The sequence below is a fragment of the Equus quagga genome, chromosome 7 (assembly GCF_021613505.1).
Source record: "Equus quagga isolate Etosha38 chromosome 7, UCLA_HA_Equagga_1.0, whole genome shotgun sequence".
Taxonomy (NCBI): domain Eukaryota; kingdom Metazoa; phylum Chordata; class Mammalia; order Perissodactyla; family Equidae; genus Equus; species Equus quagga.
Genome location: NC_060273.1, coordinates 99,097,533 through 99,125,060, shown reverse-complemented (window position 1 = coordinate 99,125,060; position 27,528 = coordinate 99,097,533). Strand labels below are relative to the sequence as shown.

General features: G+C 36.4%; 1 protein-coding gene across 1 annotated transcript in view; it reads right to left on the bottom strand.

The window, feature by feature from the left end:
• Window positions 1–25,843, bottom strand: part of PGGT1B (protein geranylgeranyltransferase type I subunit beta) — a 45,115-nt gene extending 19,272 nt beyond the window's left edge. The window contains exons 1-5 of the mRNA XM_046667611.1: window positions 25,699–25,843; window positions 18,655–18,773; window positions 6,477–6,544; window positions 2,636–2,787; window positions 1,144–1,276 (exon numbers count right to left, since the gene is read on the bottom strand). Of these exons, the coding sequence (XP_046523567.1) occupies window positions 1,144–1,276; window positions 2,636–2,787; window positions 6,477–6,544; window positions 18,655–18,773; window positions 25,699–25,838 (612 nt within the window). The 5' untranslated portion in view covers window positions 25,839–25,843. The remainder of the gene's footprint in view (window positions 1–1,143; window positions 1,277–2,635; window positions 2,788–6,476; window positions 6,545–18,654; window positions 18,774–25,698) is intronic.
• Window positions 25,844–27,528: the final 1,685 nt, after the last annotated feature.

The window sequence follows — 27,528 nt, the reverse complement described above, 5'->3', positions numbered from 1 at the left end:
AGATACTGAATAATCACAAAGGGAAAAATGCTAACTTTACAGAGAAAAATCTGGCATACATCAACTTAACCAAGTGATCAAAGTTAACATCACCCGTAACAGGGCAAATCAACACACTGTACTACCAAATACAACGCACTGAGAAGAACACAGTATTACTTCTGTAGTCCTCATGCCAAAATGCATATTAAACCTCTGTATAGGACATAAATCTCTTTTCCTCTTAAAACTTCTTCAAAGGTTTGCGCTCCCTGCCTCCACAGGCTTTTAAAAATTTGTGCTTCTGTAGATGCTACAAAATCTGATTCATATTCACACATTCAAGTTAAAAATAAATCCGTTCCTTTAAGAATTTACATTTTCATTTTGAAATACTGACTAGTGAAAGCTGAATTACCAGTCTAAAATATTCTAATCTATAATATTAATAACTTCATATTTGGGAAGTAATAAACCTGGGAAGCAGGACTTCTACTTCTCCAGTTTTATATGAGAAACTACGAAGTAGAGTAAAAGATAATTGTGGCTGAGACTAAGCTTTCTTTACAACTGCCAATAAAAAGATTAAATTGTATTGTGTGAAAAAATAACATTTCTACCTGACATTCTTCTTAAAATAAACCTTAGATTAAAAAAAAAAGACACATTAAAGTATTAAGAAACCAAAAGTGATCCAAAAATCTGTCAGCCCAGTCAATCTTGTTACATTTGGGTCTTACTAGTCAAAATGTTTTAAGGAACTCACACCTCACACCTAACATAGGAATAATCTCACTGAGGATGCCACAATTTTTCATTATGTTTGGCCAGGGCTCCCCAGTGACCTCTGCTAGGATAGACTATCAATATTTGCCTTTGAGATTTTATTTTATTTTTTTAGAGGGTAACCAATCTCTTTCTGAAAAAGACATTTTGTTTTTGTTAGATACAATCAGATCACATTTAAATTTTAATGGCCAAGGAGTCAATCTGTCCTTGAAGATTATTTCCACATGGTGGTTCTGATACATGACATACCTAGCAAGCAATCATATTGCCCTTATTTCCAAATTCTTGCTGAAGGAGATGAGGCATGCATTATACTGCAGCCCCCATACCCCAGAAATAATAACCTAAAGCGAACAATTTATCAATATAACTCACCATACTTCTCCTAATATAGGTGATGGCTTTTTTCATATCCATGCCGGACCAGTTGTTGAGCATATAGCAAATACAGGAAGCACAGTATACAAATCGCATGTCATTTTCACTGCCTTCAGGTACTGCACAAAAACTGAAAATAATAACAACATTATTTGCTATTAACACTGTACTATATATTTTTTTGCAGAGGATTAGAAACACCTATTTCATGTCTTTACTCAGAGAAACCTATCACCAAATATGGGATTTAAAAATCTAAATATAGATTTTAAAACCATATACTACTTGTATTATTCAATAAAGAAGAAACTATGAACTCAAATAATATAAAACACTCTAAATCATTATTCCAAAGTTCGGATTTCTGGGTAGCTTTACATACCACCAGTTACTCCTTCCCAGATGCCACCACTGAGAGTAAGTTTGTTTGCTCTCAGCCAAGGACAGTGGTGGCACATTCGCTTGAGAATGCAGACAAAGTAGCAGGTAAAACCTCGGGCCTATTGGGTAAGAAATTCCCAAGCCCAAGTTTTGCTACGTGAAATTTCTTCTAAATGTATATATAGATAACCATTAACTAACTGATCACATTATTTTAATTTTTACCTATTTAATTAGTTTTAGAGAGGTAATAGTCTATGTTTTATATCTATTCTTTTATTTATCAACAACAATAAGGTAGCAGTAATCAAAGACTATACTGAAATACTGAGAAATTAGTCACATGTAACGACTGAGGTAAATATTTAGTTTTATAGTATTTCCAATTAGCATCAATTTATCTTAATATGTCTACATTAATTTTTCCTTCATCAAGAGCAGTGTTTTTAAAATACTGACAGGAAAATAGAGATGTTAGCAGCTGGAGTACAGATGTAACAACAGAGCAGGATTTGTCCCGAGTCTTTTCCTTAGACAGCATCACTACTGCTTACCACTTCCTGGACTTAACAAAAGTTCCACCTGAAAACTCGAGGAAGACTCCTCTTTACTTAGATACACCACACAAACCATCAAATATTAATGAATTCACTTCTTCTTCTGGCCTTTAAAAATGTCATGGAAACTACCTATACTAGAATATTCAATGTTCATCCCTTTCTCCCCCATCACTATGTCAAAAGGAATAAAAGTTCAGACTAAATGTAGGTTTACTTCAAAATATCTATTTTTTCACCCAGAAGGTAAATTAAAGCAGATCATAATCCTGAAATTATTCAACCATTTATTTATGGATCTGTTGTCTCAGTTAAAAAAAAAAAAAGAAACAAAAAGGAAAGAATGGAGTTCTGCTATTTTCATTCACGTAAGAAATCACGGATTACTTTTTTGATTAGGTACTTACCTGTACATATACAGTGAACTTTAGGTGGTTCTAAGAAGAGTTTATGATAAACCCTAGAGTTCTAGTATAGTAATTTATCCATTTTTTTTAGTTCCAAAAGATTTTTCTTTGGGGAAAAAATAGTAACAAAAGAGTGACCCATACCTTCCATCTTCCAGCTGAAGGGCTCTCAAGCCTGCTAAGCAAGCTTCCTTATTTACTCGGCTTAGGTCGTCTCCAAGAATAACTAAGCATGAAAGGCCAGTGTAGGTCATTGCTATGTGGCCACTATCATAAGGATGAGCTGTTCCAGGATTCTGAATTCAAAATTAATATAACATTAATTAGTAAACTGAAATGAAAACCTATTTCATTAAGTAATTTGACATGAGGTTTCAGTAAATAGTAAAATTAAATGTTGTTCACACTGATCTGCATAGATGTCTGACTGAGAAAAACAAACCTAAATTTTATATATGTCTCAATATAAGTATAACTGCCTACTTTCCAGGCTACATAATTTTCAAATTTATCCTAAAGACTTTTAAGCTTTATGGAAGTAGTTCTGATATTCAAATAAACCAAATTATTTGAACTTCATATTTAATCAACCATATCAGTTGATTCAAGTATAATAATTTGTCTTATAAAGTTATAAAATCATATAGAAATAAAAATTCTTTTATGCTGTACAAATCCATATTAAATACCATAGTAGTAATCACTATATAAAAATATTACAAAACAATACAGATGAAAAACCTTATTCTGCTCTCATATACAGTTTAATTATTTGAGTCTCTAATAAATACCAGTGCTTAGAATAGCAAAAAACAAAAAAATGCAAAGAGCTCAAGATATTAAAATCAAAAAGTTCTCTAAAAATAGAATAGTGTAACTTTTAAAATTTAGAGCCCAAATGGGTATTGCTTGCAACAAGTGTTTTATGAAGACTATTAGATTAGCAATTGTTTAAGCAGAGCTGGGAAGTCTTACTAGGAAACTCATATTACCACAGTATCTGTTGAACTAATTTTTCACTGATTTGACCATTTCAACAAAAGATAACCAGAAACAGTTATCAAAGACCTTTTAAGCTTTTTATAAAATATGTGACTCCTTGTAGGAAATCCTGTAAAGACTCTAGGAGCTGGCACAGGCCCACTGGGCCAAATAATCAACCAATCCTATTAATCAGTTATTTAAAAAAAATTATTTCACTTGAAAAATGTAAAATTTCACCTTGTACTAATTTACTACTCAGTTTAAGAAAGTTTTAGTTTTGATAGAATACGAGCATATTTTTAATTCATCTTCCTCATTGGCTTCCCTTCTATTTTAGTTTGGGCTCATCAATAATTGCCTCAAATACCAGAATAATTACTCATAATACCAGAAAGTTAAAATGAAACTTTACCAAAGATTTGGTTAAAACAGACTCCTCTGCTTTCTAAAATGTTAGCTTCTACAACCACTGAAAGATCAAATCCTGGCTCTACTATCTGTTGGCTTAATTTTCCTCATTCTGGAAAATGGAGATATTAGTACATACCTCATAGGGTTATTGTGAGGATTAAATAAACTTAACTATCTATAAAGGTCCTAGCTATCTCAAGGATGATGATGCAAGTGCAAGACAGATATCAAAAGGGCCTACTACTTTTTTGGACTCAAGGGTCTTGGAACCACCAGTGACTTAATCACATTATTTCCTGTTCACTGACCTTCCAGAGTTCCTCACAGAATAAGTGTGTATGGTGGTCAATACCCTCTACAGTCTGAACACAGCCCACACATCCAGCCTTAGATATATGGTTCTTTATAGCTTCACAAATATGCCAAGCAAATTTTCATCTTGATATCTCTCATTCTGAGTTCCTCCTTAGAACTCAATTCTCATACTCTTGGCTATTTTATTCCACATTTATAACAGCCTTATTAGAAGTCCTATAGCATAGTTCATTTTTGGTACTTAAACTAAATGTCTCCTATGTTAAAATCCAAACATAAATCAAATGTGGACCGACCTTAACCTTGAGGGTAGAAGAGAGGCCCGCTTAAATAATTTTAACACAAAGCAGTATGTAACAAATGTCATGAGGGAGATATAATAACACATGGATTTAAATAAAGGATTCTTTTCTGCAGCAGAAGAGGAGCTTGGCTAGATATACATGGAGAGGAGGCTTTAGAGGTAGAAGAAAAAGTAAAAGCAAAAAAGCAGAGAAGGAAAATTCTGGGGTATATGGTACATGTTAAGGACAATACATAATTTAATACATACGTGATTTGTGAAGGAAAATAGTGAGAAAAGTCAGCCGGGAGAATCTCTTAGTGTTTCTCAAAAAGTGCTCTAAGACCAGTGAAGGTCCTGGGCATTTATCAGGTAAGGCAATGGCCCACAGGTGGTTTAGTGGTTTCAGAAGAAAAACCAATGATACTATTTTACTTATATACTGTATTGGACAATCCTATGCGCCTCCTAAGATTCTCTTGGTTTCATCTGTCCCCTGGACTCTCAACCACTGCTTTCAGTGAAAACTCCTTGTGAGCCTTTCTGATTCCACCTGAAGTCTCTAGCTCCTTCCAGCACTCAGAATTCAGATGAAGGGAACACAGAAGGGAATGGCACCTAGCTTCCCCAGAATATGCCAGGGTCTAGGTGAACTAAGGGCCAAAAATGGGTTTCAGGACAGTCTGTGAACCGAGGGCAAAAAATAGTTTCTTCTTAAATTTTATTCCTGTTATGTTGAAAATGTCTTGCGGGGGAGGAAGACGGCTGTCTTTAAAAAGTAATGCTATCAAAGCACTGTTTTACTCCAATAAGTATAGGTGTACACCTGTAATACGGTATGGTAGTGTACAATGGTCATCATTACCAATGTCATGACATCCAGATATCCTGTCTATTTTAAATAAATGGAGAGCTATCTTTATTCAGGACTGGCTTAAATTGGAAAATATTATATGTATCAGAAAAAAGGACAAATTTTACGAATTGTTTTTAGAGTCCCTGCTAAAATGCAACAGGCACACACAACTGGAGACACCTTGGCAAACTGACATGACCTTGACAAGACAGGTTGGTCTACAGCTTAAGGCAGAGGAAGAAAGTTGAAGCAGTGCCTCTATGAAATCATGTCACTGTCTCCAAAATCACTGCCATTTATTCTAAAATTATGAAGCAGATTATGGAAAAACTGGCAGCACACCATTTACCTTCAGCTTGCAACTGGACATAAATCTTGACATACTCAGTGTAGCCAGATACTGGCTTGTAATTATTATATAAGCAGATTGACCTCCATTAAGGAAAATGTTTCTATGCTATGAGGACTCTTTTGCTAAAATGATGAAGTTATTCTCTGCTTTCTACTGTAGAAAAATATTACTATTTTGTGTACAGATGAAATACCTACAAAGCTTGTTCTGGATCTGATTCTTCAAAGAAAAAAACTCACTTTGTTAGAACTCACTGCTTTCCACCTGCATGTGCTGGTACCAAAGCCTCTGCCTATAACCATGAAGACAGTGTGCCTACTGCCATGAAGGTCATCAAATTCATCACTACTGAGGTCTTCAGTCACTGCCTTGGCAAGAGCTTTTTCTTTCATTCCTAGCAAATGAGAGCCAAATGCAAAATCCTTCTCTAACACATGGAAGTTCACTGGCTTCTTAGAGAATAAGTATCAAGCACTTAGGTGCTTTATTTCCATTTTCCACAGGAAATCACCAATTATTTTTACACATATACACAGGGTAGTAAGGACATAATTTTTATAACAACAGGAATTTGTGTGTGTATATGTACTGTGCATTCCTCCAGGAAGTAAGGCAGACACAGCTTTCTTTTAAACAGTTTCAGTTCATAATGTACATTATTAGACAATATTTAACTATATTAGAACCTGGAAGCCTGGTACTTCCTGTATAATTTCTTAGTTTTCTTTCTCACTAAAATCTCCCCACCTCCCTTCCCCTTCCTCCTGACCCAAAGAGAACTAACCTTTGATGGATTGAATGGAATACCGAGGTATGAAGAGCCTCGGAAACCACAGCGATTTAGATTTGATCCTAGAAAATAAAAACATGTACTTATGTAAAGTATACCTTTTCTTGTATAGATTCTAAAGCAGTTCAATTATACAATCTTTCAGAAATAGAGCATTTTAGCACCAAAACTTTGCCGCTATCTCCATTTTCATTCTAGCTAATGTTGAATGATTACTACGTGCCAGATCTATTCTAAGTGCTTTATGGGAATTTCTTCATTTAATCTCCAAACAGTCAGAGACAAAATGACAATATCCTACCACTTATTTTTAGTTTATAAACCACCTCACCGTGTACAAAACACGTTCATACTTCTCCTATATGACCATATTTCATGGGATCAACATATTCAATCTCCCATTCTCAGAACAGAAAGTAGAAGCCTAGAGGTTAAGTGACATGTTCAAGGAAAACAGTCAGTTAATAACATAACAGGAGCCAGAATCGTAACTTCCCATCTTTTTATTCGAACTCATTGCTTCTTTACATGTCAGCAAGTTAAACGTCTAAGCTGTTCTACAGTCACAGAAAATATATGTACTTTGTCTTTCAGTATTAGACAAATCTTCATTCTGAGTGCAATAACCCATTTCATTTCAAAGTACGAAGAACACTATGTTAGCTCTTAATCTCTACTCAAAGTATGTTTACTCACACAAGTAATTTTTTAATCTAAAAATTATCATTTTTCAAGATATCAATGGAATATAAACCAGGAACTTAAGAAAGAAAACAAGTCACATCCACGAAAAGGGAACCCTTGTACCCTGTTGGTGGGAATGTAAATTGGTGCAGCCACTATGGAAGACAGTATGAAGGTTCCTTAAAAAATCAAAAACAGAGCTACCATATGATCCACCGTCCCCACTTCCAGGTATACATTCAAAGAAAATGAAATCGCTACTTTGAAGAGATATCTGCACCCCCATGTTCACTGCAGCAGTATTTACAATAGCCAAGATATGGAAACAATCTAAGTGTCCACTGATGGATGAATGGATAAAGAAAATATATACAGGAATATTATTCAGCCATAAAAAAGGAAATCTTGGCTTTTGCAACAATATGGATGAAGCTTGAGGACATTATGCTAACTGAAATAAGCCAGACAGAGAAAGACAAATACCGCATGTTCTCACTTATATGTGGAATCTAAAAAAGCTGAACTTGTACAAAGAGAGTAGAACAGTGGTTGCCAGTAGGGAGATGTTGGTCAAAGGGGACAAACTTCTAAGTATAAGATAAATAAGTTCTGGGGATCTAATGTACAGCATGGTGACTATAACTAACAGTATCTTATATACCTGAAAGATGTTAAGAGAGATCTTAAATGTTACCACCATACACATACACACACACACACATGCACACACACACACACACACACACACACAGAGCACAGAGGCAATTCCGTAAGGGGATGAAGGTGTTAACTAACCTTATTGTGGTAATCATTTTGCAAATACTATACATGTGACAAACCATCATGCTGTATACCTTAAACTTACATATGTTATATGTCAATAATATGTCAGTAAAGCTGGAAAAAAGAAATTAAAAAAATGAAAAAAGTTGTATCCACAATAAGAAAATAATTATGGTTTTGGTAGCTATTAGAAAACCAGCATGATAGACGGAGAAGATAGAAATGTAGTTTCAGCAGACTGTGCATGCATTATCAATTAAAAAAATCAAGTTGATTTAAAATAGCTTCTGATATGAGGAACCAGCTTCACATCTCTTATGACAGGTACATGACTAATTCACAACAACTGGTTTTCACTCTTCTATTTCTTCAAATCAGGCACTGTACTCTATTCAGCTTTATATCCCCCCAAATACTTACAACACTGGCTTATACATTAATTCTTTGAACAATTTAGGAAACCTTGCCACTAAATTTAAAACCTTCCACCAAGCATCTTCACCTATTAACAAAAAAATTACTTAAAAAGGATACCATCTAATAGTGATTTTGATGAACATGGTTCTCTTATCCTTGCTAAAGACTTTTAAATTGGCAGCCCATTTAAGACTTGCCACTACATAAGAATGATAAAAGTGCTCATACCCTTTGACTTGGTAATGATACATCTGAGAATCTACTCTAATAACTTCAAATAGGAGAAAGCTCATATGCAAAGAAACACTCACTGCAGTATCAGTGAAAATTTAGAAGCGACACAGGTTAAGGATAACATACTGTATCTACTAAAAGGAACATTACACAGTCATGCACTGTATGTCGGTCAATGACACACTACATATACAACAGTGGTCTCATAAGGTTAGTACCATATAGCCAAGGTGTGTAGTAGGCTATACCATCTAGGTTTGTCTAAGTGCAATCTATGACGTTTGCACAACTACGAAATCACCTAACAATGCACTTCTCAGAACTTATCCCTGTCATTAAGCGATGTATAATAGCCATTAAAAGTAATAATTAGGGAAATCTATGTAGCAACATGGAGAAACATATATCATCAAGTTAAGAGAAAAAGTAGAATACAAACACATATGTGCATTATCATGTTTATAATTAAGCAAAGGGTGCTTATCAATAAAGCTCAGAGGGGAACAAACAAAATAATATTGTGGGATGATACAAGGGTGAATTTTGTTCTCTGTTATGAGTCATCGTTGCCATAACAAATTACTACAAACTCAGAAGATAAAAAAGCCACTTACTTATTATCTCACAGCTCTGTAAGGTCTGGAGTTCAAGGCAGATCTCACCTGGCTAAAATCAAGATGTCGGTAGGGCTACCTTCCTTACTGGAGGCTCTGCGAGAAAATCTGCCTCCAAGTTCATTCAGGTTCTTTGGCAGAATCAAGTTCCTTGCAGTTGTGAGACTGAGGTCTCCGTTTCTTTGCTAGCTGTCAAGTGGGGCCTCCTTTAGCTTCCAGAGGCTGCTCTTGCCATTTCTTGCACATACGTCTCTATATCTCAGAGCCAGCAACAGTGCTCAAATTCTTTTCATGCTTAGACTCTCTGGCTTCCCCTTCTGCAGCATCTCTCTTTTGCCCTCTTCCACTGCATTTCTCTGACTGACTCTTCTGCTTTCTCCTTTTAAGGGCTCCTGTGATAACACTGGGCCCACCTGTTTACATAACAGCTAAAGATAATCTCCATATTTTAAGGTCAGCTGATTAGTAACCTTAACTTCATCTGCAAGTCTGTGTAGTACAGTAGTCCCCTCTTTGTTGCAGTTTCAGTTACCCGTGGTCAACTGGGCTCTGAATATATTAAATGCAAAATCCCAGAAATAAATATTCATAAGTTTTAAATTATGAGCGCCTTTCTGAGTAGCATGATGAAATCTTGTGCTGTCCCACTCAAGACATGAATGATCCCTTTGTCCAGCGTATCCTCGCTGTGTACGCTATCTGCCCTTTAGTCACTTGGTAGCCACGTTGAGGTATTGAAGTGCTTGTGTTCAAGTAACCCTCATTTTACTTAATAATGCCCCCAAAGTGCAAGAGTAGTGACACTGGCAATTTGGATATGCCAAAGAGAAGCCATAAAGTTCTTCAAGTGAAAAGGTGAAAGTTCTCAACTTAATAAGAAAAAAATTGTATGCTGAGGTTGCTAAGATCTATGGTAAGAATGAACCGTCTATCTGTGAAATCGTGAAAAAGGAAAAAGAAATTTGTGCTAAGTCTGTTGTCACAGCTCAAACTGAAAAAGTTGTGGCCACAGCGCATGATAAGTGCTTAGTTAAGATGGAAAAGGAATTAAATTTGTACGATAAGCTATTTTGAGAGATAGAGACCACATTCACATAACTTGTATTACAGTGTAGTTATAATTGTTCTATTTTACTATTACTATTGTTAATCTCTTACTGTGCCTAATTTATGAATTACACTTTACTGTAGGTATGTATGTGTAGGAAAAAACATTGTATATATAGGGTTCAGTACTATCCACGGTTCCAGGCATCCACTGGGGGTCTTGGAACATATCCCTCACAGAGAAGAAGCAGGGACTATTATACCTAGATTACTGTTTGATTGAATAACCAGTACACAGGAATTCTGGGGGGAGGGGGACATGTTTAAAAATTTGCCTACCACTCTTCCACATTCCAAACTGGATGTAATGTTATACTTTTAAAATCTAAAAATAATCCCTTCCTTACCAATCTGTGGATGCCTTTATCCTTTTATCTTCACTCGTTTCCATCTCTCCCTACTCAGGGGAGGGGTTGTTTTCAAAGGAGCATTTTCCTAAGCCCTGCATTTTATCTGAAGCCTAAAATGTTTTCCTATTATGATTTAAATTTTTGAAATCAGTTCTTTCCTTTTTTCCCCCGAGGATTGCCTTTTTAAAGGTTATACTTTCAAACTACTGACTTTTTAATCGTCCTCTATAAAAATCTGATCCCATTTCTATTTTTGATGGAAGAAAGCTCTGACTCCACGTTTCAGGTCTGAGTTTCTATTTCCATTAGGAAGCCTTTCTTGAGCCCCCTGCTAAGTTAGATAATTCTGCCAGGTGTTTGACACAGAAGCTGACATACAGTAGAGATTAAATATGTATTTGTTTCTGAATGAAATATCATTTCCTTAGAGGTAAATGAGTGAATGGCATTTCTATTTGCTCATTTCTAGGTTCTCAGCTTATTTAAATTAATAATTTTCTGAAAAGCAGCAAAAATATTGATGCTCAAAAATACCACATAAGGTTAGGAGACTGTGGCATGGACACTGGGAATCAAATTCAAGATTCTATTCTTACTAGCTCTGGGTTCAGTAGGCAAGTAACAACCTCTCTGAGCTAGTTCCCTCCATTTTTGAACTAGGAACAGTAGTATATTGCAAGCATATCTTGTAGGGTTCTTGTTAAGGGTTAAAGGACATATTTAGATTGAGCTCAGGAGAGTGACCATGGCTCAATAAACAGTAGCCATTTAAAATCAGTTAATTGGATTTTATCAAAAGAGAAATAGGAAGAAACGAACAGCTTCTGCTGTAATTTCTCAAGGAAAGCTTCTTTAAAACACAAATGCCTTTTAGCCCCTTTTCAAAAGGAGAGTGCAAATTGTCATCTTAAAAACTCATTAGCGATCCTTTCTGTTTCCTGTCAAGATCTGTCTGCTCTTGTGCTTTCCTTTATAGTTCTAGTAAGCTTACTTATTCATAATTATTAAAGTATAAATACGCAATTCATTTCAAATTTACAACTGGATGTATACGCAGGATAAAGTCTGAACTTCTTTGGCAGTAATTAGATAGCACCATCTAGTGTTCCTATTCAGTAGCAGCAAAACAAAGTGTGCTGTGGCTGCCCACAGAAACAATTGAATAGTTTGAAAAAATGTCTATGTTTCTTTGGTCCTAAGCCAGGTTCATATCAAATCCCTGAGAGTGGAGCCTGGACAATCACATATAAAAAAGAAAAACAATCCTGTCTGATACACAGCCAGAAGGAAGAACCACTGATTTGATGAATGCATCCTCCACCATTGTAGAGCCATGAAGTCAAACCAGTTTATCCTGTTACACGGAAGGAGTTCAGATAGCAAAATATCACAAAAATCCAGATTACTTCAGAAAGATGAAATTGGGTAGATGGGAAGAAAAGGAGAAGCAGAAAAAACGGAAACAACTACATGGATGTAATACGTATGTGTGCTTATGTGAATGTAGAAGGATGTGTTATTAGAGAATATAGTGTGTTTAGCTATCAACTGAAAGGAAAAACAATCTCTTTATTTGTGTGCCTCCTCGTGAAAGACAATCGTTAAGCTACAAATCTGACTCCTGCCTGATGATTGGGTCATATCTCACTTTTTAACTTACAGTTTTACAATTACACTCGTAATAAACACCAACTACATGTCAAGCATCAAAAAGACAGTGCATTTAGAAATTCTTAGGAAAACAAAGAAAATGGTTATAAACTTGTACGATATAAAACTGAAATGAGCGTTTAAAAAGACATTTTAATCAGTGGAGTTGCTTTACATAAGAAGAAAGTGGCATATTTCCTCTCTAAGAGAAAACTTTATTGTGAAAGATAAAATGAAAATATGTTAAAAATTATACTTAGGTGCTTCTAATAAAGGACAATTCTTGGGCTAAAATAGCACCACACTATTAACAGTGATCATGCTATAATTCAAAACCTCATTTGGTGATGTTCTTAACTTTCTAATCTCCATTTTAAAAGTTAGATGTTTGAACTAAGCAAACAGAATTCAAGTGAGGAATGTGGAAATTTTTTATGTAAAAATGGACATTTACATTTTATGACAATAGAAATAATTCCTCAACGGTCTCAAGAAACACAAGATTTCCCAGTAAAAGGACATACATTACACAACTCCTTGTTTCAGGATATCAAGAGAGACCCAGACAAAGTAAATAAAAAATTCTATAGCTTAAAAAAGTTTTTTATATCTATTTTCTAAATTTTACAGATTAGTTTCAGAATCAAATCTAGACCAATTAAAGAAAACACATGTGAGAGACTTTCACAGAGATTAGAGATTTAACAGCATTTCATTTAGAATTGCAGTTGGATTGTGAAAGATCTGTGGTGTGGCCCAGGGACAGCTGGGGTACATAAACCAACCACTGTGGGACTATCTTAGCAAAAAATGCTTGATCTATATAATGCTTCCAAAACAGGTGCTCTATAATTTTTAAAATGTGGAACATGCTCAATTTAGCCAAATAAAACTATATTTACATTTTAAGTATGTTATTAGAAAAGGACAGCACTCTGACTGTAAAATCTACTAAAAAAATAAAATCATTAAACATTTTACCTTTTAATATTAAACCACTTTACCTACATTTCCAAACACTTAATCCTAAAATTTTATGGGATCTATTAAGGAACAGATACCAGAACTATGTTCCTTTAGAGCCATAAGACAGCTTAAGTTTTCATCAAAAAAAGCCATATCTCAGAAAAACATACATGATAAACAGAGTACCTACTGCACTTAACCAGTATTGGAAATACCCAGTAATGGAAATATCAAAAGACTAGAAAACAGAAAACTGTATTCTAATTTTGCCTCTAGCATTAACTAGCCATATTATTGTGGATAAATTACTAATCTCTCTGGACCTTAATACCCTCATTTATAAAATGATGGACTATAATATTCCTTGCTCTGTTTCAGCTCTAAAATTTTCTGGTTGTGCCCTTGATCAGAGAAGGGAACATACAATTCCCAGCCTCATCTCTTGTGTTTCCTAAATCTTCCTCCTGAGGTTGATGAGAAAGGCTCCAATACTCCAATGGGCTGACCACACACTTATTAGCAGGGTACTACTAGCGTCTTCACAATCCTGGAGTTAAGCGGAAGGTCAGGGTTAATTGTGATGAAATATTCACAATGTACTTAAGTGGCATACATGACATATATATATACATATATATATATAAATAGTTTCCACCAGGGACCCATATACTTCAACAGTGAAGCAGCATTGGGACTTGGAGTCAGAAGCCTGGGATTTTAGTCCAACTCTATCACTTGACAACCGTGTGTGACCTCGGGCAGGTCTCTTAATCACTCTGCCTCTCATTTTCCTCTTCTGGGGAAGGCAGATTAGGCGAAGAACAAATTCGATGGTATATTTGACAGTGCTTTGAAAACAATATTAAATAATGTAAACCATTATTTCTGCCATTAGCAAAACATCAATATTTGTGTATAACCATATAACTTTAAGCTCAGTTTTATTTTTTTTTGTTTTGAAGAGAAGTTAAGCTAAAGCTTTTCCAACTTGAATTTTTAAATACAGAAACATACTGTAAACATTCAAACAGTACCCTGCCATCCTCCTCTTCTGTTCCCATCTACCTCCCCCCTCCACAAAGATTTTCTACGTATCCTTTCAGTTTTTCCTATATATTTACATCCCAAGATTATTTAAGCAAAACACCTCTGTACAAGTTGGCATTTATCATTTAACCACACATGATGAACAATTTCACATCAATACATACAGAGGTCTACCTCAATCACTTTACTATTGCACAGTATTCTTTACTGGACCATAGTTTATTTAACTGTTTCCCTTTTGGTGAACATTTATTTTGCTTCTCATTTGTTACTGTAATAAACAATGCCAAAACAAACATTTTGTGCACATGTCTCAGTTTCCTGGGGTTAATAACAAATTACCACAAACCTGGAGGCTTTAAACAACAGAAATTTATTCTCTCACAGTTCTGGAGCCCAGAAGTCCAAAACCACAGTGTTGGCAGGGTCGGTTCCTTCTGGAGGCTCTGAGGGAGAATCCGTTCCATGCCTCTCTCTGAGCTTCTGGAGGCTGTGGGCAATCCTGGCGATCCTTAGTGTGCTGACCCAGCACTTTAATCTCTGCCTCCATCTTCACATGGCCTTCCCCTCTGTGTCTCAAATCTCCCTTCTCCTTCCTCTTATAAGGACATCAGCCATTGATCTTGAGATCTTTACCTTAATTACATCTGTAAACATCCTTATTCCAAATAAAGTTATTTGGAGGTCCTGGTGAATATATCTTTTTGGGGCCATTATTCAACCCAGTACAACACACGTGACAATATGTCAGATAGAGTAAAAAAATAATACTGCTAAAATGCCCTTCAAAATGTTGTAAACATTTTCACTTCCACCAAAAGAATATTAAATTTCTCTTTCCTCCATACACTTGCCAACTTTTTAAAACTTTTTGCTAAGTTGAGGTGTTAGGTAAAAAATAATGTAATATCATTGTTTCTACTGAATCTCTCTGATTTCTAGTAAGGCTAACCCTCTTTTCATGTATTTACTGGCTATCTGTACTTCTTTTGCGAACCTTTTCATAAAGTTTGTCATTTTTCTAAACGGCAATGTGTCATTTTCTTCTCAATCTTAAATAATTTCTCATAGTCTGGATAATAATATTTTGTCTATTATATATATGCCATAATTTCCTCCAAGTCTATCACTTATCTAACTTTATCTTCCACTGATAACATTTTAAAATATTTAGTCAAATCTATCAAATTTTTCCTTTATGGTCTCCAGACTTTGTTTAATGTTTTCGGATTTTTTAATTCCCTAAGATTTTATGTGATATAACAAAGTGGGACAAATACAGACCTATGATTTAGAGAAAGCATATTCTACTCAGCCTTCAAATGCCTTATGAATGAGAAAACACTTGAGGAGCCAGAGGATGCTCCGGATGCTCTAGGTGAAATGTGAGAATACAGAAAAGAGGAACAGTAAAGTTGGAGAAGGTACAGGTGAATAACAGCAGTCCAACAACTGCTGATATCTAACAATACTTTAGGCACTGAAAGGGAAAAGAAATGTAAGACAGACACATTCTCTGCCCTCCAGAAGTTTACAATTCAGATGTAAGCAAAAATATTTTAACCAACAGTTAAGCAGGAATGATTGAAAAAAATAGCAATGGGCTTCAAACCAATGAAGTCCATGGACTTCACAGTACAATGGGAAAGAGAATTCTGATGGGTCTCAAAAGAGACAGTGAGTACTGATCCCAATTCAAAGAAAAAAAATTTTAAGCTTTCATCAAAGTATAATAAACATAAGAAAAGCACAACCGCTCAATGAACTCATACAAAGTAAACTCCCCTGTACAACCAGCATTCAACTCAGGAAGAAGCACATGACAGCACCCGAGAAGCTCCTTCCTCATTCCTTCTAGTCACTCCCAAAAGCTCCGACTGGTTTTGCCTATTTTTGTACTTTATATAAATGGAATAATACACTATGTACTTCTTTCTTTCAAAACATGTTTGTGACATTTATCCAAATTTGTGCATGGAGTTATAGATTGATTGTTCTTTCCCATTACTGCCTAGTATTCCATTCTAATACGTCATTTATCCATTATACTGATGACAGATAGTTTGTATAGTTCCTACTTCTGGGCTCCTGTGAAAAATACTGCTATGAACATTCTAGTACATACCTTTTGGTGAACACATGATTTCATTTCGCTGAGAATGTACTAGGAGTAGAATTGCTGGGTCACAGACGGTACATGTGTTCAGCTTTAGTAAAGACTGCCAAACCGTTTTCCAAAGCAGATGTAAAACTCCTTCGGCACTGGATGAGAGTGCCAGTTGTGCTACATCCTCATCAACACTTATTCTACTTCACCCTTTTCATTTTAGTCATTCCAGTGAGTTTGTAGCAAACACAATTATTACGGATAATATGAAAGCTCAGATAATAGCAAATCTCTCACAACAAAAGATCAAACAATGAGTCAGGTAAGCAGCTATTTAAAAACAACAAGGTATTAAAAAAACTTCTCTCTTTGTTGTAAAAAACTCATTTCACTAAAAAAAATAGAAGGGGAAAGTAAACACATAGTAAAGAACAGACAAAAAAACAGCTCAACCACAGAACCAGTAAATAGCCCTAAAAAGTGGAGAAAATTATAAGAAAAGACAGAAAGTTTGAAGTATGGTGAGTAAGTGACCAATGTTCTAGTAAGTGTAACCTATAGTATTAGATCTCTCACTAAAATGTTATGGTCCACACTTTTCTTTCCTTTTTTTTCGTTTTTTTTTTTTAACTTTTTTTTTTTTAATTGAGGTAACATTGGTTTATGGGTCCACACTTTTCTATAGAGACAATGGCCATTTTATTTCAGGGGAATGAATATCAGTAAATTTTTTTCTAAAAGTAATAAAAAAGATATTTTAGCAAAAACTTACAGAACAGCTTTCTATGTACCACAGTGTGTAATTCCCCATCTGTACTATGTGAGATATATTTCTTTAAGACACTACAGTGTATAATTTGATCAGGACACATATGTATTCTTACTAAACAAACAAAAATCAGAAGCTGTAATAATACTACCTTGCATCTGGCTAGTATCTAACTTTGCAAAAAACCCCAGACTTTCACTTAAATTAGTGAAAAAAAAAATGCTGGTAAAAAGGGAAAATACAAATTACTTTCATTTTGCAGATGACTAGCACTGGGACCTCACCTCAGCCAAAAGCTCCTAGAGAGTGAGGACCCTATCACAGCCTTCTCTACAGGTTTAGCAGAATATTCAATAAATTCTACTGGACAACATGTTAGAATCTATAATTACTAACCAATACATCACATACGCTGCTTCACGTAGCTGGTGAAAAGTGATTAGATATTTATGTATTAAATTCTGGTAGACCTAGTTCAAAAGGCTTAATCATTTTTTAATAAGAATTCATCAACAGGCACAGATTTTAAAAGTTATATAAAAACAAACACAATGAACTTCAAGAACAATAAAGTATAAAGCCACAAACTCTATGCAATAGCATCTACTAATAGATCAAACCTCTTTTCTCTCTCTCTTTCTAAATAAAGCTTTAGCCTATTATTTCTCCTAAATTCATCTGGGGGAGATTTGTATATGATTACTCCAACCAACGAACCACACTGTTAATTTATAAATGCTGACTCTTAAAAGACATGTGAGTGGTGACCATGATAAAAATTGCATGATTTTTCTGGGAGTTTATTTGTTTAATCTTTTCAAAGTTAGAATTTCTAGCCTTTAAAAGGTAAATTGAAGTTAGGTATTTTACACTTAATAGTGAACAATAGAGTTTATAAAACGTGTGTGTTTAGTTGATCAGGTAATTTAGGAATTTTGAGACTTTATTTGATCAAAATTTATGAAGTTTTAAGAAGCATAAAAATGATTAAAGTGTAAGTAAGAGCGCTAAGAAACCATTAAAGAACTACTAATGAAACAGTAGAGGGAAAACAACCAGGAGATTGAAATAAAACTTTCTGATGGAAAAGAGTTTTTCACTGAAGAGACAAAAAGAATGCTTGAGAATGAAAAACACATCGAATATGATAAAACTACTCGGACATAAACATGGAATACAAATAATCAACAAGATTCATCAAAGCAGAAGTACACAACACAGCATGGCGCAACAACTGTGAATCTATTTAATCCCAGATGACTCTAAATTGTTCTCTCAAGAGATTAATGACTACACTTGTTAAGTCTTGGTATTTGAACAGAAAACATAGATGAATAAAATACATTAATAGTTTATGAATAAATACTAAGATTTCCTAGTCCAACACACATTACGTCAGGTACAACTAGTCACACTAAAAATATACTGCTAAAAACTCACTCACTGTCTTCTGTGGGAAGGACCTGCAGGGAGTAAATCCACTCTATTATATCATCTTTGTTCACCACATCTAAGGAATCCAACATATCCAGCCCGGAGAGCGCAAAAAATGCAATTGTCAACCTAAAAGAAAAAAACGTAAAATTTCATCTTAACTATCAAACCACTGAAGTCTTCCTGGTTCAGAAAAATAATAAACTCATTCTAATTTTACAATTTAAACAATACTCCCATCTTGCAAAAGCCAGAAGACCCAATTTATTTTTATAATTTAATAATATCAAAGTTTTGTTTCAAATTTTCCTTTTTTTTTTTGGCAAAGAAGATTGGCCTGGAGCTAACATCTGTTGCCAATCTTCCTCTTTTTGCTTGGGGAAGACTGTCACTGAGCTAACATCTGAGTCAATCTTCCTCTATTTTGTATGTGGGACACCTCCATGGCATGGCTTGATGAGCAGTGCATAGGTCTGTGCCTGGGATCCAAACCTGCCAACCCTGGGCCACCGAGTGGAGCATGTGAACTGACCCCCTTGTTTCAATTTTTTAAAAAGAGACATTTAGGAGTTAAGAGACCAATCCTAATCATCTGAAGCATACCTGAATTCACTGAAGCCAGTATATTAGCAACCTGAAGGCTAAAAGTAGACATAAAAAAGAGATTTCCCTGCACCTAATCTGTAAAATAAGGCCAAAAGGCTAGAAAATATATAAAAATCACAATTTTCACTAATTTGCCAAGAGCAACTATGCTTATAGCTGGTGGTTAATTCTTAAGGAATGTTAGAATAAATCCATCTTTATTCAAATTTATTTACCAATAAAGTGACTCCCTTGGAAAAAATACTTTTAACGAATTTTGGGAAATAAGGAACACTTTAAAAAGTACTAATGCATTTTAGCTCCATTTTCCAAGAGAGAAACATTCTTTGATGGAATGAAAAACTATAAGGCAACAATGTCGCCCCTTAAGATTGTATACTAAATCAGAAATCTAAACCTTGTGCTTCCACAAAAACTAGTGCCTTAGTGACTGCTTTTTACATACAGAGTTTATTATATATCATTCCTTTCATGTTGAGATGCATTCTACAATGTTGTTTGAGCATGGTTATCTCACTTCCATATTCTAATAATTCCTATGACTAATACTGATAAGTTAATACTACAAATTATTTGGTCTAAAATCTTGTAGTAGAGCCACTTGGCACATTCCGTAACCTTTCTAACAGATTCCAAAAGAGAATCAAGACTTAATGCCCCAAGGCATCCACTGTATATAATAAATTAACTTCTTTCCTGTGTATCTAGAATGGTATTATCTAGAATGTTATTACCAACTTTGGGAGGAATGAGAAAACAGTAACTCATTTTTTCTAGGGTGTAATTCTCTCTCTGATCTCTGGCTGGAAAGGGCTAGCAACCATTAGATAACAAGAGGAGAAGCAAAGAAGAATTCAATTCCACTCTTCTCCAAAACAAAATGACACTTTAGACAAGGGAAAAACTTCTACCTAACAAAAGCCAAGTTGGAAAATCACTGCTCTTGGTGATAATGTCTCAAGAGACAAGGTCTGCCTTGTTCGTGGTATGCACTCAAATATTTATTGAATTAACTGACAAATAAAAGACCTGCAATACTATAGCTAACTCTCCTAGAGAGCTCTATCAGGGTTTTCAGTTTTGCTGTTATCCATAAAGTGAATGATTACAATCAGATAAAATTAAGCATCTAATAATTTAGTTGATTAAAGCACTATTATGGAAAAAAGCAAAAGGAAGACAGAGATAACAGTGGAAAAATATGAGGCTGTTGATAAAACAACCTGCTGAGGTTGCCAAATCAAGTTGCTTCACCAGAGGATCAGTTTGCAGATGGGAGGGGTAAACTAAATCATGTCTCCAAAAAAATCTCAAAACTTTCAGGCTTAAGAACAAATTTTTCAGGCTTAAAAAACAGCATGAAATAAACAAGGATTAAGAAGAACAAAAAGAAAAAGTCTGGGTAGTGGAAAAAGAAAATTTAGCCATACTAACCTGATTTTCCTATGCCACTAAATTTGTAGTGTATTGTCAGGCTAGAGCAGGTGAGCGACCATTTGGAAGTATATTGGAAACACTGATTTCTGGACGATGACCAGATTCCCAAACTTTGGATCACGTGGTGTGCCCCTTTCTACTAAAATCTCTTTACTGGCATCTCCAAGGGTCTTTAAAAGTGGACTGCATTCCTGCCTAGATCTCAGGTGGAGCTACAGCTAAATCATATTGCAAAGAGTTCTAAAATTATAAACCAGGAGCTACATTAACTAAGAACACAGACACTCAATAAAACTGATAACAGTGGAAATGGAGAGAGAGCCATAGAGGACACATTAGAAATAATCATGAAGTTAAAATATACAGCACAGAGACCTCAATAAATACTTCGGAATGAAAGACTGCATGAACTCTACAATTTTAAGCCTTATTCTTCATCTGTAATATTTTTAAATAGCTGATTCACCTGGTAAATGTTTTCAAGTACAGTCACACATCTTTGGAATTATTTAACATGCAAAATAATTTTTCAATAACAAACATTTACTGAACATCTACTACAAACTAGATGTTGTGACAAAAATGAATAAAATAAGCCACCTAACCTTAAGTAGGTTAAATCACGAGGGGAATATATCCAAGCAGCTACACGGTATGTCCTATTACAGAAAATGCCTTCTCCCCTTCTCAACCTGCTGCTTTTGCCTCTTGTTCTCTAGACCAGATGGCAGTTCCAACCCTAGAATCCTGGGGCTCCTTCTTCCTTCATCCCCTCCTTTCTATCCCTGCTTCTTGTGCCCTAGCACCTGGCTCCTGGACTACTGCAACAGCTTCCTAATTGGTCTTCCTGATTCTGGTTCTTGTCCCACTTAATACAACGACCAATGGTCACTCTGAAATGCATATCTAACTAGGAAGATCCACTACCTGGCAGCTTCCCATCACTTACATGATATCAAATTCAAGTTTCTAGACATGGCCCACAAAGCTGTCTGTGATCTGGCCCATGTCTACCCCTCCAGACTAAATCCCTACCGCACCTGCCTTACATTTTGAACCAATATTAGAGAACTGATGGAAGTCTCTGTGCTCAACACTCATGTATCTGCCTTTATTGTCTTTATTTATTGCCCATTTACCTATAATCCACCGCCCCCCGCCCCCCCCACCCCCCAACAAACTGAACACATTCTTTAATATTTAGCTCCAGGGTTACTTCTTCCAAAAAGCCTTTTCTGAGCCCTGTCTCTCTTCAGGTTGAGCCACTTAGGTGATTCCAGAATGTCCTGTGAATAACACAATCATTTTGCAAACACACTCAAAGTGTGCTCAGGGGATCAGCAGCATCAGAACCACCCGGGATGCTTGTTATAATGAAGACTCCCAGGCCTACACAGATTGTCCAATGCAGTAGATCCGGAGAGGAGCCCAGGTACATGTATTTTTATAAGCACCCGATGTCACTGATTAAGAGCCTCCCACTATCACCATCACACTTTGAGAGACACACTGCTAGACTATGATATGCTTCAGATAAGGGAGGGAATGAAAGGACAGAGTAGTTATCTGCGGGATGGCAGGCGCTGAGTGGTTAAAACACAGGATACATAGGGGAATATGGAAGGCCATGAGAAAGACTAAGTAGATTGTGAATGTCTTGTAAGATAAAATCATTGACTAAACCCTTCTTCTAGAACAGTTGGATCTGTAAAAATAACATAATAGAAAATGGTCAATATTTTGATTCTCAATAAAAAAAGCCTATTCTAATTCCCATTATCCAAATACAAATGGCAACAATATCTCAAAACCAAAATACCTCTCTAAACCACTCATAAAAAAGAAACCTGTTAATTGACAAAGCTCACAATCCAAGGATTAATATTCACTTGAGCTAACTGGTAACTACCACTTTTCAGAAGTTAATACATATAAAAGAAAAACCTCGGCTGAAACAACAAACAACATACTTTTTTGTTTTCAAAAAGCCATTGTTATTAGAAAAATAAAAGTTATTTATTTCTATTTGTCAGACTAAAAGAAACAATGAAATGTTTTTTTTCAATTTTGCCAAAATGGTGGGTCAGAAAATAAGTGTCTAAATGTCTACTCTAGTAGCCTTCCTAAATGTCAGTCGTTTATATCCATCAGTAAAAACAAGTGAACACAGGAACACCTGAATCATTGGTTTAAGACCACATCCCCATGCCCAAGCACATGGTAGGCACTCAATAAATGCGTGTGGAACTGAACTGCCATACTGGTTAAGACTTCGACTTAGTCAACATATTGTTTCATCTTAAAACTCTAGTATTAGCAGAAATGTTGTGAGCTTTTTCTCAAGCATCTTAAAAGTCAATTATGAATCCTACACACCACAAAAGACTTAAGGCTAAACTGAGGTAAGTAAAGACTGTGAATCAAGAAAGAGAAAAACTGAAAAGCCTAAAAAAATCACTACAAAAACTAATATGTACAGGTTATCTTCAGTGTGGTTAAGTGAGACATAAGAAAACCAAAACAATGAAAAAATTCTACTCAAGTGACAAACATGAGACATAAAAAGGACATAATTAACATTTCTTATCCAATGGACTATGATACAACTATTATCTAATAGATAATGCCTGGAAGATTATACTAAAGCCATAAAATCAAGCGTTAAATTAGTTGTCCAATCAGACAATTTTTGCTGTTTGCTTTTACTTATGCTGTGAGGATTACATAGTTTACTGCCAACATTCATTAATCTATATGGTTTTGTCCATGCTGGGATTTTAAATAGACCAATTAAACTCATTGGAATTTTGAAAATGCAACCATGGATCTATAATGATGGCTACAAGCAAAGTTCAACTGTTTAACAATCACAATAGGATGGAAGGTTTTTGTTACCCAAATACTTTGAATTCACATAAAATTAATCCCCACAAAATATAAATGTGATTTATCAACATTTTTCTCAATATTCTATACCATTATGATCAATGGACTGAGTTTTAGAAATCTTCATTTAAGTCTGCTAGTCAATCAATATCTATGGATGGAGAAAGGAATATAAAAATCATGCTTTGCTCCTACTTTAACAAGAATCTGTTCATCCTTCTGGCCTCAGCTCACATTATTCAACAAATATTCACTTAGTGCTTCTCACATGCCAGACACTATTCAAGGTCCTAGCACAACGCTGTGCAGAAGGACTTTCTGAGGTAACGGAAATGTTGAAATAGAAACAAAAGTCACTGGCCAATGACGTGATTGAGCACTTGAAATATGGTGGCTACTGCAAACAAATTTAAAAATTTGTTTAAAAACAAATTTTTTAAAGATTGGCCCTGAGCTAACATCTGTTGCCAATCTTTTTTGTTTTTCTTCTTCTTCCCAAAGCCCCCCAGGATACAGTTGTATATTCTAGTTGTAGGTCCTTCTAGTTGCTATATGGGACACCGCCTCAGCATGGCTGCATGAGAGGTGCGAAGGCTTGCGCCCAGGATCTGAACCCGTGAAACCACTGAAACCCCGGCCACTGAAGCAGAGCGGGGGAACTTAACCACTTGGCCACAGCTGGCCCCAGGAAGTGAATTTTTAACTTAATTTTTTTCTCTTTTGTGAGGAAGATTGTCTCTGAGCTAACATCTGTGCCAATCTCCCTCTATTTTGTATGTGGGACTCCACCCCAGCATGGCTTCATGATTGGTGTGTAGGTCCACATCTGGGATCCGAACCTACAAACCCCAGCCACCAAAGTGGAGCAGGTGAACTCAACCATCGGGTCACCGGGCCAGCCCTTGATTTAATTTTAACTAATTCAAATTTAAATAGCCAAAGGTAGTTAGTGGTTACCATACTGCACCAGGCAGCCTCAGTGTTATAGACATAAATAAGATAGACAAAGATTCTGCCTTCATGAAGTTTACAGTCCAGTGCAAAAGAAAGATATTAAACAAATAAACCAATAAATAAATAATTTCAGGCCGTGATTGGAAGTGGTCTCTTTCGGAAAGGGTGACTAGGGAAAGTCTCTCCAAAGAAACCTGGATTAGGAACCTGCCCTTCCTATATGCTCCCATGAATCCTATACTAACACATGCCATAGAATTCTGTTGAAATGGCTTGCTTTTCTTGTTCAGCCATACTCCAGCACGAACCACAATAAACAGTTCTTGACCACATATGCAGAAGCAATCTATAAAACTTCCAAAACTGACCCAGTCATGCAATGTACAAAATACGTCGAGACTGAAGCGTTCAGAAAACGCGGAGAGAGATCAGCGTAAAAAACGATCTACTCTCTTCCCACGAGCTTTGGAGCCTCGCTTCAAAACACAGCAGTGCAGAGCAAAGATCGCCGCCTCCTTTCGTTCTTCTCATTTTCAGTCTTTTACTCTGAATGACTAATTCAGTTTCTTAGCCTCTGCCAGATAACACTCCTCAGCCAACTCCAGCTTACAAGGCAAACACACTTTTAACAGGCTGCTTCACGCACCATTGCACCTCTTTCGCCGATCTTCTCCTATCGTTAGACTTAGAATTCCTGGAAAGTTCATTTCTACTCCCACCTTAGAGGTTCTCTGCCGCTCCTACACATCAAACACCATACAGGCATTCAATTAAAAACTAAGGACTTCAGAGACGAAAAGGGAAGCACAGGAGAGGCTACTTATCTAAAATACGACGACAAACGCTTTGTCTTTTTTCCTTTCTACTCGGAAGAAGTGAGGCCAATTGTCTCAGGCTCAGAGAGGAAGCTAAAAGGATGCTCAGAGTTGACAGGGAAAATGGCTGGGAAGTGAAAAGGGCGGAAACTGGAGATTCCAAAAGGCCCCGCCGTCCAGCTTCCTCCATCCCGCCGCATCTCGGGGACACGAAGGGGACGGCAGGCCCGCCGGAGAGGGAGGCCCCGGGCCGTGCCGGGTGGGCGGCGGCGCAGCCCCAGCGGTCTCCCAGTTAGCCCTCAGGCTCCTCGGCGCCGGAAACCGTGCCCGCCCCTTTCACTGTGGCCAAGAATTACCTGCTGGTCTCGAGGGAAGAATAGCGCTCCGGCAAGACCTGGAGGCAGCGCTGGAAGAACCGCACGTGCCGGTCCCGGAGGAAATCCAGCCGCTCTCCTTCCCCACTCCCGACCAGCCGCTCGTCCTCCGTGGCCGCCATGTTGCTCCGGAAGCGACGTCCGCCGCGCCCCGGAAGCAATTTGCGTGCGGCGCGAAGGGACCCAGAGGGGTGAGATGAAGCGGAGGATGAGGAGGGGGGCGTGCGCCTGCCGCAGACCCGGTCTGTGGTAGTAACTACACAGTTGAAAGAAAGTCTTACGCAACGTTTTCTCTCTCTGATTTCTCCCTAGGTAGCGCACGACCCAAACTTTTCTACTCTATGACCCCAAAGTTTGGGAACACCTCTCAAGCTTTGTAAGATTCAGCCCACAAATTGCTCCAGAACTTTTATCCTCGTTGGATATTTGGGAGGAAGTGCAAGGTCCAAGCTGTTGGCTTCCCGTTCGATTAGAAAAACTCATGACCCTAAAGGATGTTATATATGAAAACAGGGATGGGCCAGTATAAATCTGCCAACAGACTCATTTTTGGAAGGCCACAGATTTAACATGAATGGATAGGGAAACTAAACCTACAAATCAAACTATGGAGATAAATGTTTATTGAATAATTATTGACACTTCAAAAGCTGAGAGTCGTTCCTAGTCTTCTCTAGAATAGCAGGAATCACTTAAAATATATATATATAAATGCAATATGCATACATACATAACATATATTTATATGTGTGACTGCTTGCACCATTTTCTTTTACAAGTCTTAAAAGATTTTACTCTTTAAGTCAATGTGTCATCCAGCAGCAATTTGCAACAGTAAATAAGCTCAACATGTTCTCCAACTACCCATACACTAAAAAATAACATGCTTCTAGCTATTTTTATCAAAAAGGGGGATTTAAATTGCTTCAGCCATATTTTACTCCCTTTAAAAGTTCATGAAGCAGTCTTGGGGGGAAAATCCACCCAAGGATTAGGCCTGAACTAGGTTCTTTATAACCAACTGTGCTAATAAAAGTGAGTATAATTTTAATTGTTGGCTTTCCTAGAAAATGTATTTCTTAAAAGCGTACCATGTGGACTGGAGTTACACTGGTTCGACAATCCAAGGTGCTTAATTTTAGGTGCTAGTAACTATTCACAGGCATTTCTGCTTGTCTTTCACAAACACCACCTTAACCAAGGACAGAGGGCTGTCCTTGGTGCTTCCTTACAAATAAGGAGGCCACAGTCCTTGCCCTTCAGGTATGCCCAGTCTAGAGGAGTTTTCACTCTGTTATTTCAGTTAAGATCTCTTTTCTGTTACATACACACGCTGTCAAATGTCTGAAGATGTTCAAAGCGGAGTCTTATTGCACACATTTAACTTACTAGAATCAACTATGCACATTCTACATGTTCAGAAAGACAATCCTACTCAATCTGGTGCTTACAGGGAAGCCAAAAGGTGCATCTGATTTTCAGCTCAACAACCAGCAACGCAATTCAAATCTGGAGGAAATACTTATAAGGTGGATTCAATGAGTGATAATATAATACATCTTCTAGGTAAGTAAAAAGCTACTTAAGATTTTGACAAGATTTTTGACAAATGCATGACAGAATCTAACCCCCACATAAAATGCCACTCTACATTATTAGCTAAAAAGTGTAACCAGGTCAAGTCTTCAAAGTATAGGAGTGATAGAGCATCTATATAATTGAATATTATTAGCCATTAAATGTTTGAATTATATAGCAATACAAGAAAATATGTCATATAATGTTAAGTGATTTATAGTAAAGTAACTAAAA